This window comes from Rana temporaria, chromosome 1 (assembly GCF_905171775.1).
Source record: "Rana temporaria chromosome 1, aRanTem1.1, whole genome shotgun sequence".
NCBI classification, from domain to species: Eukaryota; Metazoa; Chordata; class Amphibia; order Anura; family Ranidae; genus Rana; species Rana temporaria.
In genome coordinates this window covers 458802794-458828934 of record NC_053489.1, presented here as the reverse complement: position 1 = coordinate 458828934, position 26141 = coordinate 458802794, and the positions used below count along the sequence as shown (strand labels likewise).

General features: G+C 40.0%; 1 protein-coding gene across 1 annotated transcript in view; it reads right to left on the bottom strand.

Annotated features, from left to right (window-relative positions):
- GRID2 (glutamate ionotropic receptor delta type subunit 2) overlaps positions 1-26141 on the bottom strand; it is a 740228-nt gene that overhangs the window by 361410 nt on the left and 352677 nt on the right. Inside the window, exon 8 of the mRNA XM_040344854.1 lies at positions 17993-18094. Coding sequence (XP_040200788.1) covers positions 17993-18094 — 102 coding nt within the window. The remainder of the gene's footprint in view (positions 1-17992; positions 18095-26141) is intronic.

The window sequence follows — 26141 nt, the reverse complement described above, 5'->3', positions numbered from 1 at the left end:
GGAGCACACATAATCTAGTGCATCTGCACATAGTAACCATCCAGCTTCTAGTTTTTTTTTTGTCAAAAACTAAATAAACAAGCTGCAATTAGAAACTGGTTGGTTACTATGTACAGCTACACCAGATTCTGTGTGCTTCAGGTTTAGTAAATTCCCCCCGTAATATTGCAATATATGGTCCATAAAATTTTGTAACTCTGGCTATTATTTCCAGAACTTGCGTTTCTCTCATTTCCTCCAGAGAGAATTTTCATATATATGGCACTCTGCCAGACACCAATGGCAGGCAGTATGCAAAATATGCCCATTACAGCTCAGTCAATAATAATTGCTCTATACCATTCTGCTATTAAGGATGTTATTTGTTGTAATCATTTACCAAAAGTTTCCACCCTCATTATTTTATTCCTGACTACAATGAGCACACCAAACCACTATAGATGAATCATAAATGGAAAGTAAAAATGTATTCATTTGTATTACAGCACAGCAGTACACAGGTAAAGCTAAAGGCACTGGCACCTGTTTCAAATCCAAAATAGCACAATTGCCTTTGTTTTGCCTTGGTTAGAGTTATGCGTTATGATGCAAGAATTCTAAATGGGAAGAATTTGTTTTCTGCTAATAAAACCATTATTTCTATGTTGTATTACATCTCAAGAATGTCTCCTCTGACTTTTTCATGAGTGAATCAAGATTTTTTATATGTTTGTCACTGAAAACCAGGAATGTACTTACTTCCAGAAGGACTCACATTGTCAAACAAATGACAGGATCCAACTAATAATACGCCTTTTTGTATGCCTTTTTGTAAATTCATCTACCAAAGAAAAGGCAGGCCTTGGAAATGTATTAGCATCTAAATGCCTTGGTTGATCTGCTTTCTTTTTACTCTCTGTAAATGATTTCTACTTGGCATAATGTATTCTTTGTTATGCAAACCTTTAATATTATGTAACATGTCATAAATGATTTTCACTTTCCTATGTGTAGACTGCTGTTGTTCTAGCTGTCTATAGTTTACTGATATGACTGTTTTCTTACTATGTTGTAACAGCAGACTGTGCTGACTTTTTGTTGTTTTGTTTTGTAAAAATCTAAAATAAACATCTTTAAAAAAAATAAAGAAAAAAAGTGCAGCGCTAAATAAGATATAGTGAGAACTATATAAAAAATGAAAAAGTAATAAGGGCATAAGGATGTCCTTAAAAATAGTGGGTATCGTGTAATAAATATAAATGAACTAGATCGACTAATATCAATAAAAGTACACACACGATCAAAGTGAAATATATGTAAATATAACACACTGGGTAAAGCAAAAATGGTATGAGTCCAAATGAATCACAAATGTATACAAGACACACTATGATGAAACGCGGTCTTATATAGCTAAAAAAAAAAGAAACAGAAACAGAAACAAGAGTCCCTTAGAGCGACTATGTTGGAGCATGTGAGGTGAGTCGCATCAATATGGGAACATATTTCAGAAGAAGTCCCTTAGAGCGACTATGTTGGAACATATAAGGTGAGTCACATCAATGCAGGTACATATTTCAAGATCCACTCTGCAGTCCAAAGGTAACCAAGACATGTAAGATAAATCACATCACTGTATTATTGCAGAAGCTCATTTCAGGATCCACTATGCAATCCAAAAATAACCAGAACATGTAAGGAATGGATACTCTTACCAGACGTGGTGGACACACTCGTCAGCGACAGTGTGTCAAATGGACATAAACGAGATCCTCAGGATGATGACATCCATGGAACAAGCAATGAAGCTTTATAAGGATACCGTTAGAATTTGACGTCTGTAGATCTTATATATCCAGGACAAAGTGAACCACAGTGGAATCTCTTTACAGCATTTCTTCACGCTTGCCTACAACTTTTGCACAGTACTCCAAATAGTGAACTTGGTGTTGATTTATTCACTTTCAGGTGATTGCAGTGGACAAAGGGGGCACCGTTTATGACTTTGCTGATGTTGGCTGAACCACTAAATGGGAGATCCACCAGAACCGAAAACGAAGCGTTTTCTCGCCGCTGTTGCAGAACAACCTTCCTACGAGTCCTTCTTCCCTCGGCTCCTCCAGCTCCGGAATGCCGGACTGTCTTGGTTACCTTTGGACTGCAGAGTGGATCTTGAAATATGTACCTGCATTGATGCGACTCACCTTATATGTTCCAACATAGTCGCTCTAAGGGACTTCTTCTGAAATATGGGCCTGATCCTCAAAAGAGATACGCAGACTTAACTGCTGTTCAGCCTGCGTATCCCTGTGCCTAACTTTGGAAACGATTCTCAAAAGGCTTTTTCCAAAGTTAGGCAGAAAATCTGACATGTGTAAGACACTTACACGGTCAGATTTTAGGATGCAGTACCGCATCCGCCACTGGGGGCATTTCTCATTGAAATGCAGCTTTGCGTATGCAAATGAGGACTTAAGCAGATTTTCAAAGCATTTCATCACTGTGATTTCTGCCTAAGTTCCGAATTTGCCTGTGCAAAACTAGGGCTGGTTTTATAATGTGGAAAGTTAGTCACACATTGTAAAGGCCCATTCCAGCGAAGGCATTTGGTATGCATTCCCGAGGGAGAACTCCACGGCAATTTTTAAATTCAAAACCGGCATGGGTTCCCCCCCCCAGGAGCATACCAGGCCCTTAGGTCTGGTATGGGTTGTAAGGAGACCCCCCCTCCGCCGAAAAATCGACGTAGGGGGTCCCCCTACAATCCATACCAGACCCGTATCCAAAGCACGCTACCCGGCCGGTCAGGAAGGGAGTGGGGACGAGTGAGCGCCCCCCCCTCCTGAGCCGTGCCAGGCCGCATGCCCTCAACATGGGGGGGTTGGGTGCTCTGGGGCAGGGGGGCGCACTGCGGGCCCCCCCACCCCAGAGCACCCTGTCCCCATGTTGATGAGGACAGGACCTCTTCCCGACAACCCTTGCCGTTGGTTGTCGGGGTCTGCGGGCGGGGGCTTATCGGAATCTGGGAGTCCCCTTTAATAAGGGGGCCCCCAGATACCGGCCCCCCACCCTAAGTGAATGGATATGGGGTACATCGTACCCCTATCCATTCACCTGGAGGCAAAAAGTAAAAGTTAATAAACACACAACACAAGGCTTTTTAAAATAATTTATTATTCTGCTCCGGAGGGGCTTCCGGGGGGCTTCTTCTTCCACTCTCCGGGGGTCTTCCACTCTCCGGGGGTCTTCCACTCTCCGGGGGGGTTTCTTCTTCCGCTCTCCGGGGGGGGCTTCTCCGGAATCCGGGGGGCTTCTTCCATCTTCTCCCCTCTTCCGCTGTTGACTCGGCGAACCCTGGTTCTTCTGCAGATGTCCGGTGCCTTCTTCTTCAGCGCTGGCTGCCTGCTATCTTTGTGTGTTAGCTCAATTTCAAACAGGCAGCCGGCGTGGTCTTCTGTGACGTCAGGGTCTTCTCTTCTGTTCTTCTCCCCTCTTCCGATGTTGCCTCGTCGCCTGTTGTCACTGCAATGATGGAAGCGCGCCTTGCATCCCATTTATATAGGCATCACTGTCCCATCATGCTCCGGCAGGTACCCAAATGGGATGCAAGGCGCGCTTCCATCATTACAGCGACAAGATGCGACGAGTCAACATCGGAAGAGGGGAGAAGAACAGAAGACCCTGACGTCACAGAAGACCGCGCCGGCTGCCTGTTACTAATTGAGCTAACACACAAACATAGCAGGCAGCCAGCGCTGAAGAAGAAGGCACCGGACAGCTGGAGAAGAACCGGGGTTCGCCGAGTCAACAGCGGAAGAGGGGAGAAGATGGAAGAAGCCCACCGGAGAGCGGAGAAGCCCCCCCCCGGAGAGCGGAAGAAGAAACCCCCCCCGGAGAGCGGAAGAAGACCCCCGGAGAGCGGAAGAAGAAGCCCCCCCTGGAAATAGAGCTAATAAAGAAGACAGGGGGGGCATCCGGAGCAGAATAATAAATTATTTTAAAAAGCCTTGTGTTGTGTGTTTACTAACTTTTACTTTTTGCCTCCAGGTGAATGGATAGGGGTACGATGTACCCCATATCCATTCACTTAGGGTGGGGGGCCGGTATCTGGGGGCCCCCTTATTTGAGGGGACTCCCAGATTCCGATAAGCACCCCGCCCGCAGACCCCGACAACCAACGGCAAGGGTTGTCGGGAAGAGGTCCTGTCCTCATCAACATGGGGACAGGGTGCTCTGGGGTGGGGGGGCCCGCAGTGCGCCCCCCTGCCCCAGAGCACCCAACCCCCCCATGTTGAGGGCATGCGGCCTGGCACGGCTCAGGAGGGGGGGGGGGCGCTCGCTCGTCCCCACTCCCTTCCTGACCGGCCGGGTAGCGTGCTTTGGATACGGGTCTGGTATGGATTGTAGGGGGACCCCCTACGTCAATTTTTCGGCGTGGGGGGGTCTCCTTACAACCCATACCAGACCTAAGGGCCTGGTATGCTCCTGGGGGGGGGAACCCATGCCGTTTTTTTCTTTGAAAATTGGCATGGAGTTCTCCCTCTCAGGAATGCATGCTGAGCGACGCTGTCATTTTTTTTAATAATTATTTGTTTTCCCGGCGCGTCTTTTTTTTTTCACCCGTCGCAACTTTAGTGTCCCGTCGAAATTCTCAAAGCCGCCCGGCGTTAATTACGTTCGCGCGCTGCACGTCGGGAAAATGACGTCACACGCATGCGCTGTACGGCCGGCGCGGGAGCGCGCCTCATTTAAATTTTAAACGCCCCCAGGAGAGGAGGACCGCCTTACGACGGCGGCACTTAAGTTACACGGCCTGAAATTTCTAGGTAAGTGCTTTGACGATCGGGCACTTAGGTAGAAATTTTAAGTCAGTGTAACTTAACTGCTGAAATTTAAGTTACGCAGGATTTTTGAGAATTTGGCCCTATGTTCCCATATTGATGCAACTCACCTCACATGCTCCAACATAGTCGCTCTAAGGGACTCTTGTTTCTGTTTTTGTTTCTTTGTTTTTTAGCTATGTAAGACCGCGTTTCATCATAGTGTGTCTTGTATACATTTGTGATTCATTTGGACTCATACCATTTTTTGCTTTACCCAGTGTGTTATATTTACATATATTTCACTTTGATCGTGTGTGTACTTTTATTGATATTAGTCGATCTAGTTCATTTATATTTATTACACGATACCCACTATTTTTTAGGGACATCCTTATGCCCTTATTACTTTTTCATTTTGTATATAGTTCTCACTATATCTTATTTAGCGAGGCAGTTTTTTCTTTATTTTTGTACACAATATTGCTCTATTGTTAGTGCTGGTGGCTACATAGTTTCTTTCCTTTTTATATTAGTAGCACAACTTTTTCTTCCTTATTTTGCATCTTTAAAAAAAAGTATATATATTTTCACAAGCTTTAAACTGCATAGGATTCTTTGAGTTTTTCTCCTATTTTAAATGAACATATGCATACCATTAATGATTTAAAAAGTTAAAATAGAACTAAACCCTCCTCTCCTTTTCATTCAAGGAAAATGCTATATTAGCCTTTGTTTGATCTGCAGTTGCCATGGTGCTGAACACTTGATCACTTATGACACCAGCAATTTGATGACTTGACAGTTTGGTAGATGATGACAATGTGACAGTTATCATTCACAACATTGATGAATGTATAATAAATCCACACTACGGATATGGGATCTAATTAGTTTGGATCAGCAGCCGGTACTATATTACAATATATGTGAAAATAAATGTCAGTTTAATAAATGCCTCTCTGAAAAAAGCTCAATATGTGCAAAAAGTATAAAAGAAATATTATGGAACCTTCAATTTTACATAAAATGACAAAGTGTCCGAGAATCTATAACATAAAATAAATGACTACTTTAAATGTGTGCAAAAAAAATAAATACCATAAGATATACAGTATATATCTACTGCAATAACAAATGCTGAATGGACCTTTAATCACAAATGAGGTGAAGAATACAAAGTTCAAATAGTGGCCAAAGTTCATTAAAGGGGTTGTAAAGGTATTTCTTTTCCATAAATAGCTTCCTTTACCTTAGTGCAGTCCACCTTCACTTACCTCATCCTTCCATTTTGCTTTTAAATGTGCTTTTTTCTTCTGAGAAATCCTCACTTCCTGTTCTTCTGTCTGTAACTATACACAGTAATGTGTAGTTTGTGCCCGCTGTACTTTACACATGCTGTTGCACCCTTGGGTTGGGCATGACACACAACAATACTAAGGTACCTTTAAATTAATGGTAATTGGAGAGAGGAGCTGTGCACATTTCAGCTGAAAGATTCCAGGGAGAGGAGATTCCAGCGATCTTTATCTGCACATGTATTGAGTCACTTCACAGAAGGGGCCAGATTCAGATAGAATTGCGTAAGTTTTGGTGGGCGTAGCGTATCTCAGATACACTACGCCACCGTAACTTAGTGGGGCAGGTTCCCGTATTCAGAAAGAACTTGCGCTCTAGGTTACAGCGGCGTAGTGTAACTGGTCCGGCGTAAGCCCGCCTAATTCAAAGTAGGCATGTAGTGGGCGTGTTGTATGCTAATGACTCGTGACCCCACGTAATTGACGCTCCTAACGAACGGCGCATGCGCCGTCCGTGAAAGTATCCCAGTGCGCATGCTTCAAATTACGCCGCAAATAGTCAATGCTTTAGACGTGAACGTAACTTACGCACAGCCCTATTCGCGTACGACTTACGCAAACGACGTAAACGATGCAAAATTCAACGCTGTCCTGACGGCCATACTTAACATTGGCTACGCCTCATATAGCAGGGGTAACTTTACGCAGAAAAAAGCCTTACGTAAACTACGTAAATCAATGCGCCGGGCGCACGTACGTTTCTGAATCGGCGTATCTAGCTCATTTGCATATTCTAAGTGGAAATCAACGGAAGCGCCACCTAGCGGCCAGCGTAAATATGCATCCCAAGATACAATGGCGTAGGAGACTTACGCCGCTCGTATCTAGGCAACAGTGAATCTGTATCTAGGAATCAGGCGCAGAGATGCGACGTCTCACACTCAGAGTTACGACGGCGTATCTGGAGATATGCCGTCGTAACCCCTTTCTGAATCTGGCCCTATGTGTTTTTTTGGGAGGTGAAATTTTTTTTATCATTTTATTTGCTTGCACATTTGAACCTTGTGGTGATTGATTGCACTTATTGAACTTTGGATGCTATTTGAACTTTGGATTATTTCCATAATTTATGATTGAATGACAATTAAGCATTTGTTATTGCAGTAGACAAACAGCATATATCTTGTTTTTTTTTTTAAACACATTTACAGTAATTACTAATTTTATTTTATTGTATTTTTTTGTGGTGGCTTTGTCACTTTATTTAAATGTGAAGGTCCCATAATACTTTTTTACACTTTTTGCACATATTAAGCAATTTTTAACTGCTTCAGCCTTGTAAGAATTGGCTGCCCAATGACCGAGCCATTTTTTGCGTTTCTGCACTGCATCATTTTAACTGACAATTGCGTTGTCGTACAACGCTGTACCCAAACAAAATTGATGTCCTTTTTTCCCCCACAAACAGAGCTTTCTTTTGGTGGTATTTGATCATCTCTTCGATTTTTTTTTTTTGCACTATAAACAAAAAAAGAGCGGCAATTTTGAAATAAACACAATATTTTGTACTTTTTGCTATAACAAATATCCCCAATTTGTTTTTTAAAAAATATTTTTTTTCTCAGTTTAGGCCGATATGTATTCTTCTACATTCTTTTGGTAATAAAAATCTCAATAATCGTATATTGATTGGTTTGTGCAAAAGTTATAGCGTCTACAAAATATTTTTTTTTTTTTACTAATAATGGCGACGATCTATTTTTATCAGGACAACGACATTATGGCAGACACATCGGACACTTTTGACACATTTTTGGGACCGTGGGCAAATACAGCGATCAGTGCTAACAAATTCACTGATTACTGTAAAATTTTTACTGGCAGGGAAGGGGTTAACACTAGGGGTGATCAAGGGGTTAACTTTGTTCCCTAATGTGTTTCTAACTGTAGGGGGGTAGTGCTGACCTAGAGGAAATGACAGATCATGGTTCCTAGCTATTAGGAACTCATGATCTGTCTTTCTGTCTCACTGAACAGAACAGGGATGTGTGTGTTTACACACACATGTCCCTGTTCTGCCACTCGTGCCCACGATCGCTCACGGCCGGCAGTCATTGCGACTGCCGGTCATGAGCCTCGGCATCCCCCAATGCAGCGCACCTGCTATCCCGCTTAAAGGGACCGACGTACAGCTACCGTGGTTCATGGGATCGTGCTGACCTGCCTCCCTATAACGCAGCGGCTGGTCAGCAAGTGGTTAAGCATGGTTTTTATTAAATTTACTTAATTCATAACATGCCTTGATGTACATTTTTTGAGAACCTGTTAATTCAATGGGATTAGTTCTATTTTAACAATTAAAAAATATAGAGTTCTGCTGTATACACACAATCGGACATTCTGTCAAGAAAAGTCCGATGTGAGCTTTTGGTCGGAAATTCTGACCGTGTGTAGGCTCCAACAGAATTGTTCTATTGGAATTTCCGCCAAGAAGAATTTGAGAGCTGGTTCTCAAATTTTCTGATGGGAAAAGTTCTTGTCGAAAATTCCGATTGTCTGTATGCAATTCCGAAGGAGAAAAATCCTATGCATACTCGGAATCAAGTCGACGCATGCTCGGAAGCATTGAACTTAATTTTCCTTGGCTCATCATAGTTTTATATGTCACTGCGTTCTTGACGGTCGGAATTTGGTGTGACCGTGTGCATGCAAGATAAGTTTGAGCCAAAATTCCGTCGGAAAAAAATCCACGGTTTTCTTGACGGAATTTCCGATCGTGTATATGCGGCATTACTCATAAAAACAAATAACATTTCACTTGTTACTTTCTTTCTAATTTGCAGTAGACATAATACTGCTAGGGAGAAGGATACAAACATTGTCAGCAAGTTTTAGCATGTCTAATTTATATCTGTTTTCTGTACTGTGTCAATTTTTTTTCATTAAAGTGTAAATTTAGTCAGAAAATTAAGTCCTGCTGGATCCTGCTGGCCCCTTTTGCAGGTATAGTTATATAAAACAGTGGTTGTCTATTTTTGTTTTAATCCAGTAATACACTGCTCTGCATATGCTCAGGCCTCGTACACACGACCGAGTTTCTCGGCAAAAACCAGCAAGGAACTTGCTGGTATTTTTTCTATGCAGAGAAAACCGGTCGTGTGTACATTTTTCGACGAGGAAACTGTCGAGGATCCTGTCGAGCCAAAAAGAGAGCATGTCTTTTTTTTCCTTGACGGGAATGGAGAAACTTGCCTTGTCGAGTTCCTCGACAGCCTAACAAGGAACTCGACGAGGAAAACTATGTGTTTCGCCCATCGAGTTGCTCGGTCGTGTGTACGAGGCTTCAGTTGTAGAGACCAATCTGCTGACAGCCTTGAAGTGGAATTAAACCATCTTGTTTATCATAGCCATGGAAGCTGCTTCTGATTGATCTACAACTGCAATGGTGCTGCACATGTAATCAGTTATGACACCAGCTATTTGATGGTTTAACAGTTTGGTTGAGGAAACAAACAAGCAAATATGACAGTTAGCAATCCAGGCATTCCAAGAATGTAACCTTTTTTGAAGCTGTTAAATCAATGGGTTTAGTTCTGCTTTATGATTTAATTCCGCTCAGGGACTTTGAGCTTCAGCAAAATGGCAGCCTCCACCAAGAAGAAACAGGGACAATGCTGAAGGAAATTTATAGCACACACAAATTTGTGTAGAATAATTATTATCGTGTAACGTATGTTCCTTGCTAAAGAATATTATTATTTTTTTAAGTTGTTATGGGTAAGGTTCCTCTTTAAGCACAGCAGAACATCAGCAAAGATTACTTATCTTTTCTAGTTTTTTTCAAATTATATATTTGACATTCAACCTACCCCTCTGCAGTGAATTATAACAACTGTATTCTAATACACAAGGAAGATACCTAGCAGTGCAAATAGAGGATCTGGAATAAAGACGACTAAGCATGATCAGAACTTTTAGTAATGTCATAAATATGAATGAATGAATAAAAATAAATTTTAATTAAATTTAACCCAATCCGAGTCTTATACTATTAAAATAAATCCTGGCTTAGAGCACACTACAGAAACATCTTATGTTTTACCACTGTTTGATTTTGTTTGTACTTTGTATTTTACTTTGTAACTGTCCTCCTCTGACTTCATGGCTTAGCTTCACTAACTGCAATTTCCCTGTCCAGTTAAAGTGTCCTAACTGGCTACTAATTAAATTCTCTGGCTAATAAAGAGAACAGTGGACAACATATCCTACTGCTCAAAACCCACTACAAAAATGATGGATGATGAAAGCAAATACAACATTTTATTTTTTTTCAAATAGCATTGAGCTACATTACTGAAGACAAATTACAATTTCAGTTAGCTGTCCTCTACATGGAATAGGTGGAAAACAAAACTACAGTATGTAAGCAATATTGTATTTATGCACTTTTTTTGCATTAACATCTAAATCAAATGTTTGAAGTGCCAAAATCTGTTATATGGAGCAAAAAGTAAATTATGCCAAGTTGAAATCATTTACAGAGTGACAGACAGCAAAGCAATGTAACCAAGGCATCTATACATCATTACATTTCCAAGGTCTGTCTCTCCTTTCTTAGATGAATTTAAAAAGGCATAAATTAGTAATATCAATGTGTAGAGAACAAACTAATTTGCTTTTTGTCCTCTCTGAAATGGAGCCATATTGATAAAACCTTTATTTAATGGAAAATGCCACATTGATCTAATATCGGCAAAAGAAGGCTTGATTCCACTGCATTGACTGGGCTCAGCAGTCTTCATTAAGAAGTGACTTTTTAAAATCCTTTTCATCCACACACAGTCAATAACCTATTAATGTGTGTGGGAAGTAAGTGAAAGGAGAAGTAATTGTGTAAGGAAATAAGAAAAATAAACTAAAAGCTGAAGTCGAGGTATGAGTTGTGATAAACATGTTTTGGAATGGTAGGCAATCATGTCATTCTGAAATTTCTCTAACAAATAGTTTTTACAGGTTGAGCTGCAAGTGTAAATCACAACATGTTTTCATCTCCTCTCTTGGAATCCCTATGGCAAAAAAACTACAAAGCCATAACTGCTTTAAAATGCACAACTAAATGGAACATATGTATTATCTATATCTATTTATTTTGATATAATAAAACACTTTCTTTTTGTTCCTAATAATCACATCAAGAGTGGCCAGGGAAAATAAATAACTGAAAACAGGCATAATATCCTTATAATGACCACATTGTCACACGTTTTTGTACAATCTTGTGTATTTTTTCACCAAAACAATTTGTGTAGCTAGATTAACTGATGCAGTTGCAAAGCATGCACATATTTAAAATTTTGCAATACAGTTTTATTTTCTGGTGTATCAGTCTCTAAGCTGAGCAGTCAGATTTACCAGTGAAGAGTTAGGCCGCGTACACGCAATCGGTTAAACCAAAGAGAACGGTCTGATGGACCGTTTTTATTGGTCCAAACCGATCATGTGTGGGCGTCATCGGTTATTTATCCATCGGTTAAAAAAAAAAACTTGTTTTAAATTTAACCGATGGATTCCTAACCGAAAGAAAAAACATGATCGTTAGTAGGCATAACCATTGGTTAAAAATCCATGCATGCTCAGACTAAATTAGGGGACGGGAGCGCTCGTTCTGGTAAAACTAGCGTTTGTTATGGAGATAGCACATTCATCATGCTGTAACAGACAGAAAAGCGTGAATCGGCTCTAACCAAACTTTTACTAACACGTGCTAACACGGAATCAGCCCAAGGGTGGCACCATTGGATTTGACCTTCCCCTTTATAGTGCCGTTGTACGTGGTTTAGATGTCCGCGTTCTGACACGATCGTTTTTTTAACCGATGGTGTTTAGGCGTGACTGACCATCAGTCAGCTTCATCGGTTAACCGATGGAAAAATCCATCAGAGCGTTCTCATCAGATAGACCGATCGTGTGTACAGGGCTTCCGGAGTGAGTTCTTATCAGTTTGTATGTAAGTGATATGAGACCTCGTACACATTAGTGTTGCTCACGAATATTCGCATTGCGAATATTCGACTCGAATATAGCATATTCGAGAAATCGCGCTATATTTCGAATTTCGCGGTGAATATTCGCAATTCCGAATATTCGCATTTTTTCAATTTGATTTTTAAAACAGATCACATCCTATCGACGTCTAAAAGCATTGCTGGTATGATTAGAGACCCTGGGCCGAGTAGCTAAGCTGAGGCGATCCTATTATGTTGCCAAATTGAAAAAAAAAAAATTGCGATTTTTCGCTATTGCGAATGCGAAAATGATTGCGAATTTTCGATAACTGTGGTAGGAGAACTCTGATTGTCTCTGATGCAAAAGGGGGGGGCTTTGTGTATGTGTATGTGTATGTTATGAATATTTGTATGTTTGATATTATTATTTTTTGTAAGAAGGAAAAAATTGCGCATACCTTAAAAAAGGGGAGAATACAGCAGCAACTCAAAAATGTTATACAACATAAATTAATACAAGACAGAAAATGGAGTCGCTCTACAAGAATAAAAAATATGTCTAGTGACAAGACATGTGGGCAAATTATAAAATAAGCAAGCGCAAATAACTTGTGAAATACACAGTGAAACAAATATATAAAGAAATATAGTCCCAATAATAGAAAAATAATCTTTCATAAAAATGTCTTTGATATGTGAAGTGAAAAAAAGTCCAAAGCATGCAGCATGAACGTGTTCAATCTTTAAGGTGTTTGATTGACAAACGGCTGTGACAGATGGATAGAGTAAAGAATCACCACCAATGCAAAACACTTTTTATTTTCTATTGTAAAATATCAAGAATATTCTGAGCCAATCAGAGTGCTCCTTCCGCATTTGCCGAATATTCGCAATTATTTTGTATTGTAAAATATCAAGAATATTCTGAGCCAATCAGAGTGCTCCTTCTGCATTTGCCGAATATTCGCAATTATTTTGTATTGTAAAATATCAAGAATATTCTGAGCCAATCAGAGTGCTCCTTCTGCATTTGCCGAATATTCGCAATTATTTTGTATTGTAAAATATCAAGAATATTCTGAGCCAATCAGAGTGCTCCTTCCGCATTTGCCGAATATTCGCAATTATTTTGTATTGTAAAATATCACGAATATTCTGAGCCAATCAGAGTGCTCCTACAGCATTTCTCGAAATTGCGCAATAAATATCGCATTCGCATGTTGCGATATTTCGATAAAATATCACGAATATTCTGAGCCAATCAGAGCGCTCCTCCAGCATTTCTCGAAATTGCGCAATAAATATCGCATTCGCATGTTGCGATATTTCGATAAAATATCACGAATATTCTGAGCCAATCAGAGTGCTCCTACCGCAGTTATCAAAAAATCGCAATTATTTTCGCATTCGCAATAGCGAAAAATCGCAATCATTTACTTTCGATAAAATATCACGAATATTCGAATTTAGCGAATATATCTCGAATATTCGAATATATATTCGAGATATATCGCGAAATCGAATATGGCATATTCTGCTCAACACTAGTACACATGACTATTTTCCTCGACAGAATCCATCAATAAACTTGGTGGCAGAGCTTTTTTGTCAAGGAAAACGGTCGTGTGTATGTCGAGGAACTCTTTTTCCTCGTCGGGAGTCTCAATTTTCTCGTCATGTTCCTCGTCGGGCTGGTTTTTGACGAGAAACGCGTTCGTGTGTGTATGCTTAGAAACCTGCACATGCTCAGAAGGGTGGCGCCAGTGGAATCAAACTTCCCCTTTATAGTGCCGTCGTACGTGTTTTACGTCACCACGTTTGAGAACGACGAGATTTTGTCTTGACAGTGTGTACGCAAAGAAAGCTTGTCAAGTTTCTCGACAAGCCTAACAAGGAACTCGTCGAGGAAAACAATGTTTCATTTACGACGAGTTCCTCAGTCATGTGTACGAGGCCTCACAGATGACTTTCCCATTTCCTATACTTGGGCCATTACCATGATATGTTTTTTACTTGCCCTTGATAAAGAACATTTAAAGAATACTTCTACTACCAGTATGTGGCTGATTCATGGACATAGAGGAACTATTTTAAATTATATATATATTTTTATATTATATACATTCTTATTATATTATATAATACATTTTATATAAAATGAAACCTGATTGGTTTTACAGTTTTAATAAATCAATCCTCATGTGTCATAGTAGAAGCAGCAATCTTAGTATTAGTAATACATGATTAATATGATAATAAATAAAATGATAGTGACTCTTTACAAAAGCTAGTCCTTATGCAAGCCAGATTGCCAAATTGTCCATACATGGCCTGCTCTATTTATACAAATCATTTTAAAATTTGTAATACTTTTTCCTCTGATTGGCATTCTAATATATATATATATATATATATATATATATATATATATATATATATATATATATATATATATATGTAGATATATAAATATATATATATATATATATATATATATATATATATATATGTAGATATATAAATATATATATATATATATATGTGTAGATATTTTATAATCAGCGAGGTTGATTTAAAAAGGAGAAGAGGCTGATAGTGAATGTTTGTTTTTCAAAGTTAATATTCATTTAGATTATTAGATAAGACATTTACTCTGAAAACCCAACCGTGTACAAAAGCAATTCAATTTCACTTGTACATAAAACACATCACCACCTTGCTCACATAGCTAAATGAACATTTATAGTGAACATTCAAATTAACTTTTCATAGTCAGGATTCTCTATTTCTTTAAATAAACCTGATTGTATTTTCTTTGCTTGATTAGGATTGGCGAGAACACAGATAAATGAGAACAATACGGTTAACTTGTATAACCATCATTCCAAAGGCAGCCATAAATATAAATCTGTCATATAATGATACGTGGTTTTGGACCTAATTATTTGCACATTGTTATGGTTGTAATGCCTGATCAACCATAATGCCGCATACACGCGATCGGTCAAACCGATGAGAACGGTCTGATGGACCGTTTTCATCGGTTAACCGATGAAGCTGACTGATGGTCAGTCGTGCCTACACACCATTGGTTAAGAAAACGATCGTGTCAGAACGCGGTGACGTAAAACACAACGATGTGCTGAAAAAAACAAAGTTCAATGCTTCCAAGCATGCATCGACTTGATTCTGAGCATGCCTGGATTTTTAATCGATGGACGTGCCTACAGACGATCGGTTTTGTTCTATCGGTTAGGTATCCATCTGGTAAATTTAAAACCAGTTTTTTTTTTTTTAACAGATGGATAAATAACCGATGGGGCCCACACACGATCGGTTTGGTCCGATGAAAACGGTCCATCAGACCGTTCTCATCGGTTTGACCGATCGTGTGTACGCGGCATTATCATGCAAATAATATATGAAATGTGAATTAGATGTTTTTAAAAATTTGAAATGACTAAGGTAATTTTGAGACAATCTCGAAAGGCCTCATAGCAATTGTGTGATAATGAACAACTTTTGTAATTATAGGTATTTGTAAAAATAAGCCCTCACAATAAGTAGCAGCATAATAGGGAAAATAACAGAGCATGAGGTAATTTATTATTTATCTAAGATTTTCTTTTTAAATATCTAGGATAAAATAATTCATTTAAACTGCATTCTATATCCCACATAATATTTGTATTTACCCAAAACAATTGTAGATAATTTACAGCTAGTTCCTCTGTTAGGTAAGGGTGTTTGCATTAACAATACTATAAAGTAAAATTATTAAAACAATTGAGAATGTTCATTCAATAAATTGTATAAATATAAAATGTGAAAGGCAAATTATTCTTAACACGTGATTGCATAATTGAAGTAAATATTCATATAATGTATTGGAGTGGGCATTTACAACTCCTTTAGTAATTAGCCCTAATGTTGTGCCAAAGCTATGGTTTATTGCCATTAGCATATAATGTATATTCGATATGTAACCACTTCCTATAAACAGCAACATATACAAATAAAATATACAAATAAAATACATAAATATGAGACCTGTTTACGGCCCCTTTCACACGGTCTAACAGTTCATGTCCGCCTGTCATATTTGTCGCCAGACCTGAACGGCTGCTCCATACATCTCTATGGAGCGTCGGATGTCACCGGAGACATGTCCGCTGCCTCCTGACCCGATCCGCTAAAATAAGACGGATGTGATACGTTGCCATCCGTCCATGGCAGATTGAATCAGGTGAGATCTGATGAAAACGGACATGCTGGCGGGAGCTGGCGGATTATGCTGAGACGGAGTCCACCTAGTGTTAAAGGGGCCTAACTCTCAAAGATTATCTATTTTTGGCCATCCACACCTGAGATTTACAGTGCATAACTTCCTTGCCGCATACACACGATCGGTTTGTCTGATGAACCGTTTTCATCAGACTAACCAATCGTGTGTGGGCCCCATCGGTTTTTTAACCATCGGTTAAAAAACTAGGAACTTGTTTTAAAATTATCTGATGGTTAACTAACCAATAGAAAAAAAAACATTGTCTGTCTGCACGTCCATCGACGCTCGAAAGCATTTAACTTAATTTTTCTCAGCACGTCGCTGTGTCTTACGTCACCGCGTTCTGACACGATCGTTTTTTTAACCGATGGTGTGTAGGCACAACTGATCATCAGTCAGCTTCATCGGATAACTGATGGAAAAATCCATCAGACCGTTTTCATCGGATGGACTGATCGTGTGTACAGGGCATTAGCTTCGGTCAGAGCTTCTGTACTCACTATGCAAAGTAAGTACAGAAATCTCCCCCACTGAGCTGTTGTGTTATGACAGGAATGGCCTCCCCCACCAGAACACTCCAATCAGCATTCTCTGCCATTGACTGAGAGCACTGATTGGAGGTCGGTTGGTTGCTGGTTTTCCAGCATGCACGTGTGACAGAAGCCGGCTTCTGTTAGACAGACAGACATACACAAGGGCCGAATGTCTGCTGTATATTTTTGAACCAGCAAACGTTTTCTGACATTCATCCCATGGCTTAAACCAATGTGATAATGTTATCTATCCAACCCCAGCCTTATGACTGGATAGTAAAAAAAAAAGTAGCAGCAGACTGAGGCCCCATACACACCATAGAATCTATCCGCAGATAAATCCCATCAAATGGGTTTCTGCGGATAGATCCTATGGTGTGTACACTCCGTCGGATATCTATCCGCAGATAAATCTCCCCTGGAATGGATTTCCAGCAGATAAATATTTGTCGACATGCACAGAATATCTATCTGCTGGAATCCATTCCAACGGATGGATCCGCTCGTCTGTACAGACTTACCGGATCCATCCGTCCAAAGGGATTCCCCGCACGCGCCGTAATGAATAGACGCATGCGTGGAATTCCTTATATGACAGCGTCGCGCACGTCGCCGCGTCATAATAGCGGCGACGGCGCGACACGTCATCGGCAGAGGATTTCAGCGCGGATTTCAATGCGATGGTGTGTACACGCCATCGCATTGAAATCCTCTGAAATCTTAGAGAGGATTTATCCGCGGATACGGTCCGCTGAACCGTATCTGCGGATAAATTCTATCGTGTGTATGGGGCCTCAAGAGGTCACCCCTCTGCTTACTTCACTCTCTTCTTCTATCAGCATCTTCGTTTTTTCACATTTGCATGCAGCATACCTGCTTGGGTCTCTGTCCTGCTTTCCCTTTCAGCCTGAGTACTGATGAAAAGGGAATTGCAAGAAGCTAATATCAATTCAAATTGAGGTACCTACATTTGTTGCATTGAAAAAAATGTTGGTTAAATAATATAGAGCTGCAATATCGTGCGCCTTTTATATCTGCCTGGAGTTCAGCTTGTATAACAAAAGAGACTTACCAGCACAGTGGCCACACGGAGTACTACCCCTCGCATGTTGTTTTCTAGCTTTCTGTCTGTTAGAGATCCATTCAGACCAGTTACAGGATTCCATGAGCCAAGCTGAAAGATAATAAACAAAACAATTGTCAGAATCAAAGCTAATTGGTTTGCTAGTAGAGGAAAATTACATTAATAAAATATTACACACTGACACGCAAAGTGTTTGTGAAAGGAAACATCCATATGAAATTGTATCAAATGTAATAAAACTTCAGTGAACAACACACTTTTAAATATTAAATAGATTACAAAATAAAAATAAATATTCTCTTTAATGTAGATTTCAAAGGATTTCCTGTAGCCTCATCACTGCTGTGTGATTCATCTGTATTATCTGACTGCTTTTGTTCTGAACAAGCTTCTTGACTGTGTATATGAAGAGCTATTTGTAGCAGTCACTACATTCAACACTACCCATTCTCTCACAAATGTTACTTGTACTATAAAAGAAGGTATTTATTGTAACTACCGTATTTGCCGGTGTTTTTTTCAGGAAAAAAATTGGTTTTGGGATATAATCACCGTATAAGACTACCCCCTTCCTACTAGTCTTTCTGGAAGCTAAGGGGTAGCCAGAACAACCGCTGACAGGAACAACCGCTCACAGAAACAGGCTTTTTTCATATCTCACTGTGCCATTACATTACATTACTGCCTCCACTGTGCCATTACATGCCTCACTGTGCCATTACATTACATTACATGCCTCCACTGTGTCATTACATTACATGCCTCCACTGTGCCATTACATTACATGCCTCCACTGTGCCATTCCATGCCTCCACTGTGCCATTACATTACATGCCTCCACTGTGCCATTACATTACATGCCTCCACTGTGCCATTACATGCCTCCACTGTGCCATTATATGCCTCCACTGTGCCACCACATGCCTCCACTGTGCCACCACATGCCTCCACTGTGCTACCACATGCCTCCACTGTGCCGGCCAAGACGATCTCCCTACCTTACTTTCTTTTCAGATTTTGGCTTCCAGGCTGCCGGCATCCATGATTCAAAAGCCGCGCCTCCGCTTTAGACTGTTCCGTGATAGGCGGAACACTAATTTTCCCAGCAGGGCCTCTGTTCAGTGTTCCGCCTTTCACGGATGCCCTCTCGTCCGAGGATGAGAAGGCATCTGTGATTGGCGGAACACTGAACAGAGGCCCTGCTGGGAAAATGAGTGTTCCGCCAATCGCGGAACAGTCTGAGGAGGAGGCGCGGCTTTTAAATCATGGATGCCCGCAGCCTGATGGAGACAGGTACCGGCGTATAAGACGACCCCCGACTTTGGATGCATTTTTTTGCATCCAAAAGGTCGTCTTATACGCCGGAAAATGCAGTATGTCATTATTGCTTTCAAAAGCATTTTGCTTCATCAGACTTAGTGCAGGAGTTAGGGTGTTTTTATTATTTAGCAAAGAATTAACATGGTCACTTAGGGCCGGATTCAGATACATTGGCGTATGTGTCCGGCCCCGCCGCTCTAACTTTGGGCGCAAGTTCTTTATTCACAAAGAACTTGCGCCCTTAGTTAGAGCGGCGTAGCGTATGTGTTGCGGCGTAAGGCCGCGTAATTCAAATGGGGATGTAGGGGGCGTGTTTTATTTAAATTTCCCTTGACCCCGCGTTTTTTACGTTTTACTTGAACGGCTCATGCACCGTCCATGAAATCTCCCAGTGTGCATTGCTCTAAATGACGTCGCAAGGACGTCATTACTTTCGTTGTGAACGTAAATTACGTCCATCCGTATTCGCGAACGACTTACGCAAACAACGTAAAAATTTCAAAACTCGACGCGGGAAAGACGGCCATATTTAACATTAGCTACCCCTCAAATAGCAGGGGTAACTATATGCTGGAAAAAGCCGAACGCAAACGATGTAAAAAAAAGCGCCAGGCGGTTGTTCGTTTCTGAATCGGCGTAACTCCTCATTTGCACATTCATCGCGTAAAAGATATGGAGGCGTCACCTAGCGGCCAGCCTGGAATTTCAGCCTAAGATCCGACGGTGTAAGTCACTTACACCTGGCGGATCTTAGGGAGATCTATGCGTAACTGATTCTATGAATCAGTCGCATAGATACAACCGTCGGAACTCAGAGATACGACGGCGTATCAGGAGATAGGCCATCGTATCTCTTTATGAATCCGGCCCTCAGTGTTTATCTCCTCCTACATAGAGACATAAAGTTAAACATGTGCTATGTTCCCCATTACTTTTTTAACTTTTACACAGATTTAATTCTTGCTGCATCTGTACACTGTAATTAGTTATTGTGCACTGAAATTGTACATTAAATGAATGGGTGAATGTCCTTAGAAAGTACTTCAAAACTTTGTTTGCTTTAAACTTTCGAATATAAAATAGAACAAAAAATACATTCACAGAAATTTGAGAATAATTTTCCATCTTGCTCCTTCAAATTTTCTGATCCCTGTGTTTGAAAATGATCCCACTAGCAATTAGAAAACGGAACAAATGTCTTTAAAATTAAACATTTCAAACAAAATTCTACGTATGTATGGCCAGCTTTATTCTAGTGCTAGTGCCACTAAAATCAGAAATATCATTATTTTTATAAAGCCCAAATATTTTTTTTTTACATTTTCAACCAGTAATATGTTTGCAGTGGGTTCTTTATTTTCAAAACTACTATATTATTATTTTCTAAACTACGTTAATTTCCCTTGCACCTGTGCTTATTCCATGTAGCAGTGTATTTCGGCTTTAGCACATATTTCACATTTGCTGATATACATAGCATCAATTATTGCATATATAGGAGCTAAGAAGAGAACATTTTAGTGGTATATTTTCAATTTGTTTGTTGCCTTAAAGTGGTTGTAAACTCTGTCATGCCACTTTTACCTACGGGTAAGTCTATAACAAGGCTTACCTGTAATATCTCCTAAACTTCCACAGTTTAAGAGATATTCAGTACAGTATATGCTCTGCTGCCGACATCATCGGCGAATGCTTACTGAAGAAACAGGCCGCTGGTGCCGTTTGTTCAGGACTCATGCCATGGTCGGCGGCTCCCATGTGCATGCGCGGGAGTGACATCATCACTGCTCCGGCCAATCACAGTGCTGGAGCTGCGAACCTAGAAGTAACTCTGGGGGAAGATGTCTGCCGTGTACTCGGAGTGTCAACGCCGATTCAGGGCATCATTCTGAGGTAAGTATTTCATAATGAGCTCCTTATGCTTTTGTCTTGCAGGATTTACGAGCTCTTTTAAGGGGTTGTAAAGGTTTATTTATTATTTTCTAAATAGGTTCCTTTAAGCTAGTGCATTGTTGGTTCACTTACCTTTTCCTTCGATTTCCCTTCCAAATGTTTTTTTTTTCTTTGTCTGAATTTCTCACTTCCTGTTTCTTGCCCCCATCATTCGAGCAGTGGTTAGTCAGCCAGAACAGCTTACTGAACAGGAGGAACAGGAAGTGAGAAATTCAGACAAAGAAAAGGAATCTAAGGAAAAGGTAAGTGAACCAACAATGCACTAGCTTAAAGTATAAAATAAAAAAACGAACGCAGGTGTTAGGCTGTTTTCATTGCTTTAAAAAGGTTTTAAACCTTCGAAAAAAAATATTTGGATCTGAAGATCATGACAAAGGTCATGGCAGAAAGAATAAATTTCATTCCAAACCCATTACTTTTTTTAAACACAGTGTACTTTTTTCACCAATGCACATATGAGTTCTGTCTAAAGAATTAATTTTATTTGGTGTTAATAATAACGTGTATGTATAGCCAAAAGCTTTTCCTTAAATTTTTCATAGAGTAGCTAAAATCTCATCTTTTTTTTTGTCTGCCTCCATTGTCAGTTAAAGCGATGCAGTGCCGAATCGCAAAAAGTACTCTGGTCTTTGACCAGCAATATGGTCCGGGGGTTAAGTGGTTAAGTCTCCAAATTAATGTGAGCATACAACAAATATCCTACTAACTAAAAAAAAAAATATTAGAGCAGAGAAACTCTTACTTTTTTGAGTCACAAAACTGTGAATATACTAGATGTAACTGTTACTTCACCTTACGCTAATTACGTTTTTCATTTTGAGCAATGAAAGAAAATCACATTAGAACTGAGATCTAATTAGCACTTTGAAATTTTTTGAAAGTTTAATTACTGTAAAAATATCACCATAGCAAAATGTAAAACTATATTCGCAACATGAATTCTACTCTAATAACAGCACAAATCAATGTTTGCCATTACCCACACTCTCAATAAGCTAGTCTCCTTTAACTGCTTACAGACCAAAAGATTTGGCTACTTAACCACTTCCCTACCCTCCTACTGTCAAATGAAGTCCACAAGGTGGCTCTGCCATCCCGGATGGACGCTAGGGGGCACCGATGTACGTGCCTGGTGGCCGTGATGTCCGCCAGGTACCCGCGATCGGCAGTTACAGGGACTTGGATCTCTGTGTGTAAACACAGAGATCCACATTCTGTCAGGGAGAGGAGATCTATGGTGTGTCCCTTGTACATAGGGACACCGATCGGTCACCTCCCCCAGTCAGTCCCCTCCCCCTACAGTTAGAATCACTCCCTAGGGAACACATTTAACCCCTTGATCACCCCCTAGTGTTAACGCCTTCCCTGCCAGTCACATTTACACAGTAATCAGTGCATATTTATAGCACTGTTCGCTGTATAAATGTGAATGATCCCAAAATAGTGTCAAAAGTGTCCGATCTGTCCGCCGCAATATCGCAGTCCTGACAAAAATCACAAATAACCGACATTACTAGGCAGCACAGTGGTGTAGTGGTTAGCACTTTCAACCTAGCAGCAAAAGGGTTGCTGGTTCGAATCCAGACCACAACACCATCTGCCTGGAGTTTGCATGTTCTCCCTGTGTCTGGGTGGGTTTTTCCGGGTACTCCGGTTTCGGTTTACTCCGGTTTCTTCCTACACTCCAAAGACATGCTGATTAGGTTAATTAGATTATGTCTTAATTGGCCCAGTATATATGTATATATGTGTGTAAGACTGTGTGTGTCAAGATCCTATGGGGTAAGTGACCGCACCAGCCAGGAAGACACTGGCTGCAAAAAGCGCCTCGAGGCGATTCAGTTTGCATGTGTAGCGCTGTATAAGTCACTCATTCATTCACTAGTAAAAAAATAAAATACGTTTCATAAATCTATCCCCTATTTTGTAGACGCTATAAATTTTGTGCAAACCAATCAATATACGCTTATTGCGATTTTTTTTATCCAAAATATGTAGAAGAATACGCATCGGCCTAAACTGAGTAAAAAAAAATTATAAAAAAAATTGAATATTTATTATAGCAAAAAGTTAAAAATATATATTTTTTTTTCAAAATGTACAGTTTTTTGTTTATAGCGCAAAAAATAAAAACCGCAGAGATGATCAAATACCACCAAAAGAAAGCTCTATTTGTGGGAAAAAAAGGACGTCAATTTTGTTTGGGAGCCTTGTTGCACAACCGCGCAATTGTCATTCAAAGCGTGACAGTGCTGAAAGCTGAAAATCGGCTTGGGCAGGAAGGGGGTGAAAATGCCCGGTATTGAAGTGGTTAATGACCAGGCTATTTTTTTGAGATATGGCACTGTGTCACTTTAACTGTCAATTGCGTAGTTGTGCGATGTTGCACCCAAACAAAATTTACTTTTTTCCAGGAACTAAAGCTTTCTTTTGGTGGAAGAGGTTAACACTAGGGGGCAATCATGGGTTAAATTTGTTCCTACTTACTAGGAAGAAACAATATGTCTCCTCTGCCCTGACAGAACAGGGATTTGTGTGTTAACACACACAAATCTCAGTTCTAGCTCTCGTTCCCTCATGGGTTTCTACTCACCGAAAGGCTGAGTTAACCATACCCTGAACCACTGCACCGTCCAAACTTCCTCCGATTCCAAAGCCTGTAATCGATCTGCACACTCTGCTTCCGATAACCTCCGGTTATAAGTGCAAAAGAAAGGACTAGAGATGTTGTGATACCGTTTTATATTCTTTTTTTCCATATAGTACATCGATCGGCTCATCACTATTATTAGCAGCATTCGTTAAAAAAAATGTTAAACAACGATAAGGTCACTGGGCTGTTTCCTAGCTCTCAGTGGGATAACCTGCGTGTGTCAGTCCCGTCCACCGTAGATAGACACCACGCTATTTCCGCACGGTGGAGCGCAGCTGGAACGCAGCGCACGGCACGTTACTTCCTGTATGTCGTGAGGTCACGCCCTGACGTTTCGTCCTTTCGACTTCCTCTGAGGGAGTGCTCATGAGGAAAGACTGACACGGGAGAAGCTTGAGAGGTGGAGTGTGCACGTTTGAGGTCACCTGCAGCAGAGAGTTCACCTTTTTGCACAAAGCACTTATTTAATGGACTCTGACATATGTACTGTTTTTCTTAAAATAATTTCCTTCTATGCACTGTGATAGGAAAGAGGGGTCATGTTTTAAAGTGACCACTAGCGCTGCTGTAGTAATTGATAAGATCCTCTTATTTCTTATTTTATATATTTACTATACATTTTAGATGTAATATAGTAAATTAGGAGATATAACAGGCTTTAATATGCAGTAGTCAGACATTGTTTGTGATCTAGAAGCAAACTTTAATTTTCTTCCGTTTTCTTCTGGCTCAAAGTGAATCTAAAGAGAAACCATTTTTTTTTTACTTTTGGAAAGAGTGGAAATGGTCAGGTTTTTATTGCTGTCTGTGTTTCCACTGGGGAGACTTACCGTCTCTCTGACCATTGCAACTAAAATTTAAAGTGAGGGAAAATCCATTATTCCCTGGACTTGTGCCCTGTTAAAACAATACATGTACAATGGTATGCAGGAAAAAAAAAACAGCTCAACAGACATGGTGTGAACAAGCAAGCTGTCACCAAAAAAATAAACAAATGTGAAATCATCCAGGGTTGAATAAAGACAATAGTCCATCCAGTTCAACCTGTGTAGGTGTACGTGTGTCAAGGTTGATAATTATTTCCCATATCCCTGTATGTTGTGTTCTTTAAGATGCATGTCCAAGAGTCTTTTAAAAATATCAATACTCCCTGCTGACACCACCAATTGTGAAAGAGAAATCCACATCCTTATCCACATCCTGATAGTCCTGACATTGAAAACCCCCTGCTCAGTTTAAGGTTAAACAGCTTCTCCTCCAATCTCATTGTGTGACCCCATGTCCTCTTACACTCCCTGAGACAGAATATTTTGTTCCTTCACCATTGAGATATTTGTAAATCACTATCATGTCCCCTCTCAAGCATCTCTTCTCCAGCGAGAATATTTAGTGCTTGTAATTGAGGTCCTCCAGTCCCCTTATTCATTTTTATTGCCCTTCTTTGTACTCTCTCCAGATCCAGTCATATTTTAGAGACAAGAGGCAAAGGAAAATTTCCCTAATAGGACATGAACGGCAAAAAAAAATCTGACTAGGGTTTTAAACATTCCCCACTTTATCCAAGATGAAAATTTCACCTTAGCTATACCTTACAAGGAATAGTGGCAACACACTTTCTGTTAAAAACAAAAACAACATACAGTAAAATATACAGATCTTCTGCAGTTACAATATAACAATGCTAACACCTCTAAACTTAGTTACATTGAAATTTCACTTTATTGGCTCCATGCAGCATCTGCCCTTAGTTTTAGAACAATTTTGGCACAAATTACACCTTGGATCTGATTTACTTCACCTTATATAGGCTTGTAAGGGATTGATTAGTCTGATGATGCGATTACTTTTCCCTCTCAACGTCCTGCTGTTACATGGTAAGCCTTATATATTTTTCTTAGGTAACAATAAACTTAAAGGTCAATTCATCCCTCCTAATTTAATAATGTAAAACAATCAGGCTACATATATAGGTCTTATGAGACTGGCATTAGATTGTAAGCTCCTCTGGTATATGGACATATGTGAACGGTTCAGTGAGTAAAATAATATTAATGCTATGGATAGATCTGTTTCTTAGTCACTATTTATTATTGACTAAAGGGAAAAAAAATCCCCCTTTTAGATTGATGTTGCCCATCAATCAAGTAAAAAAAACACAACTGTTTTAGTCAACATTTTACATCACCTGAAAACATTGCTACATAAATGCTG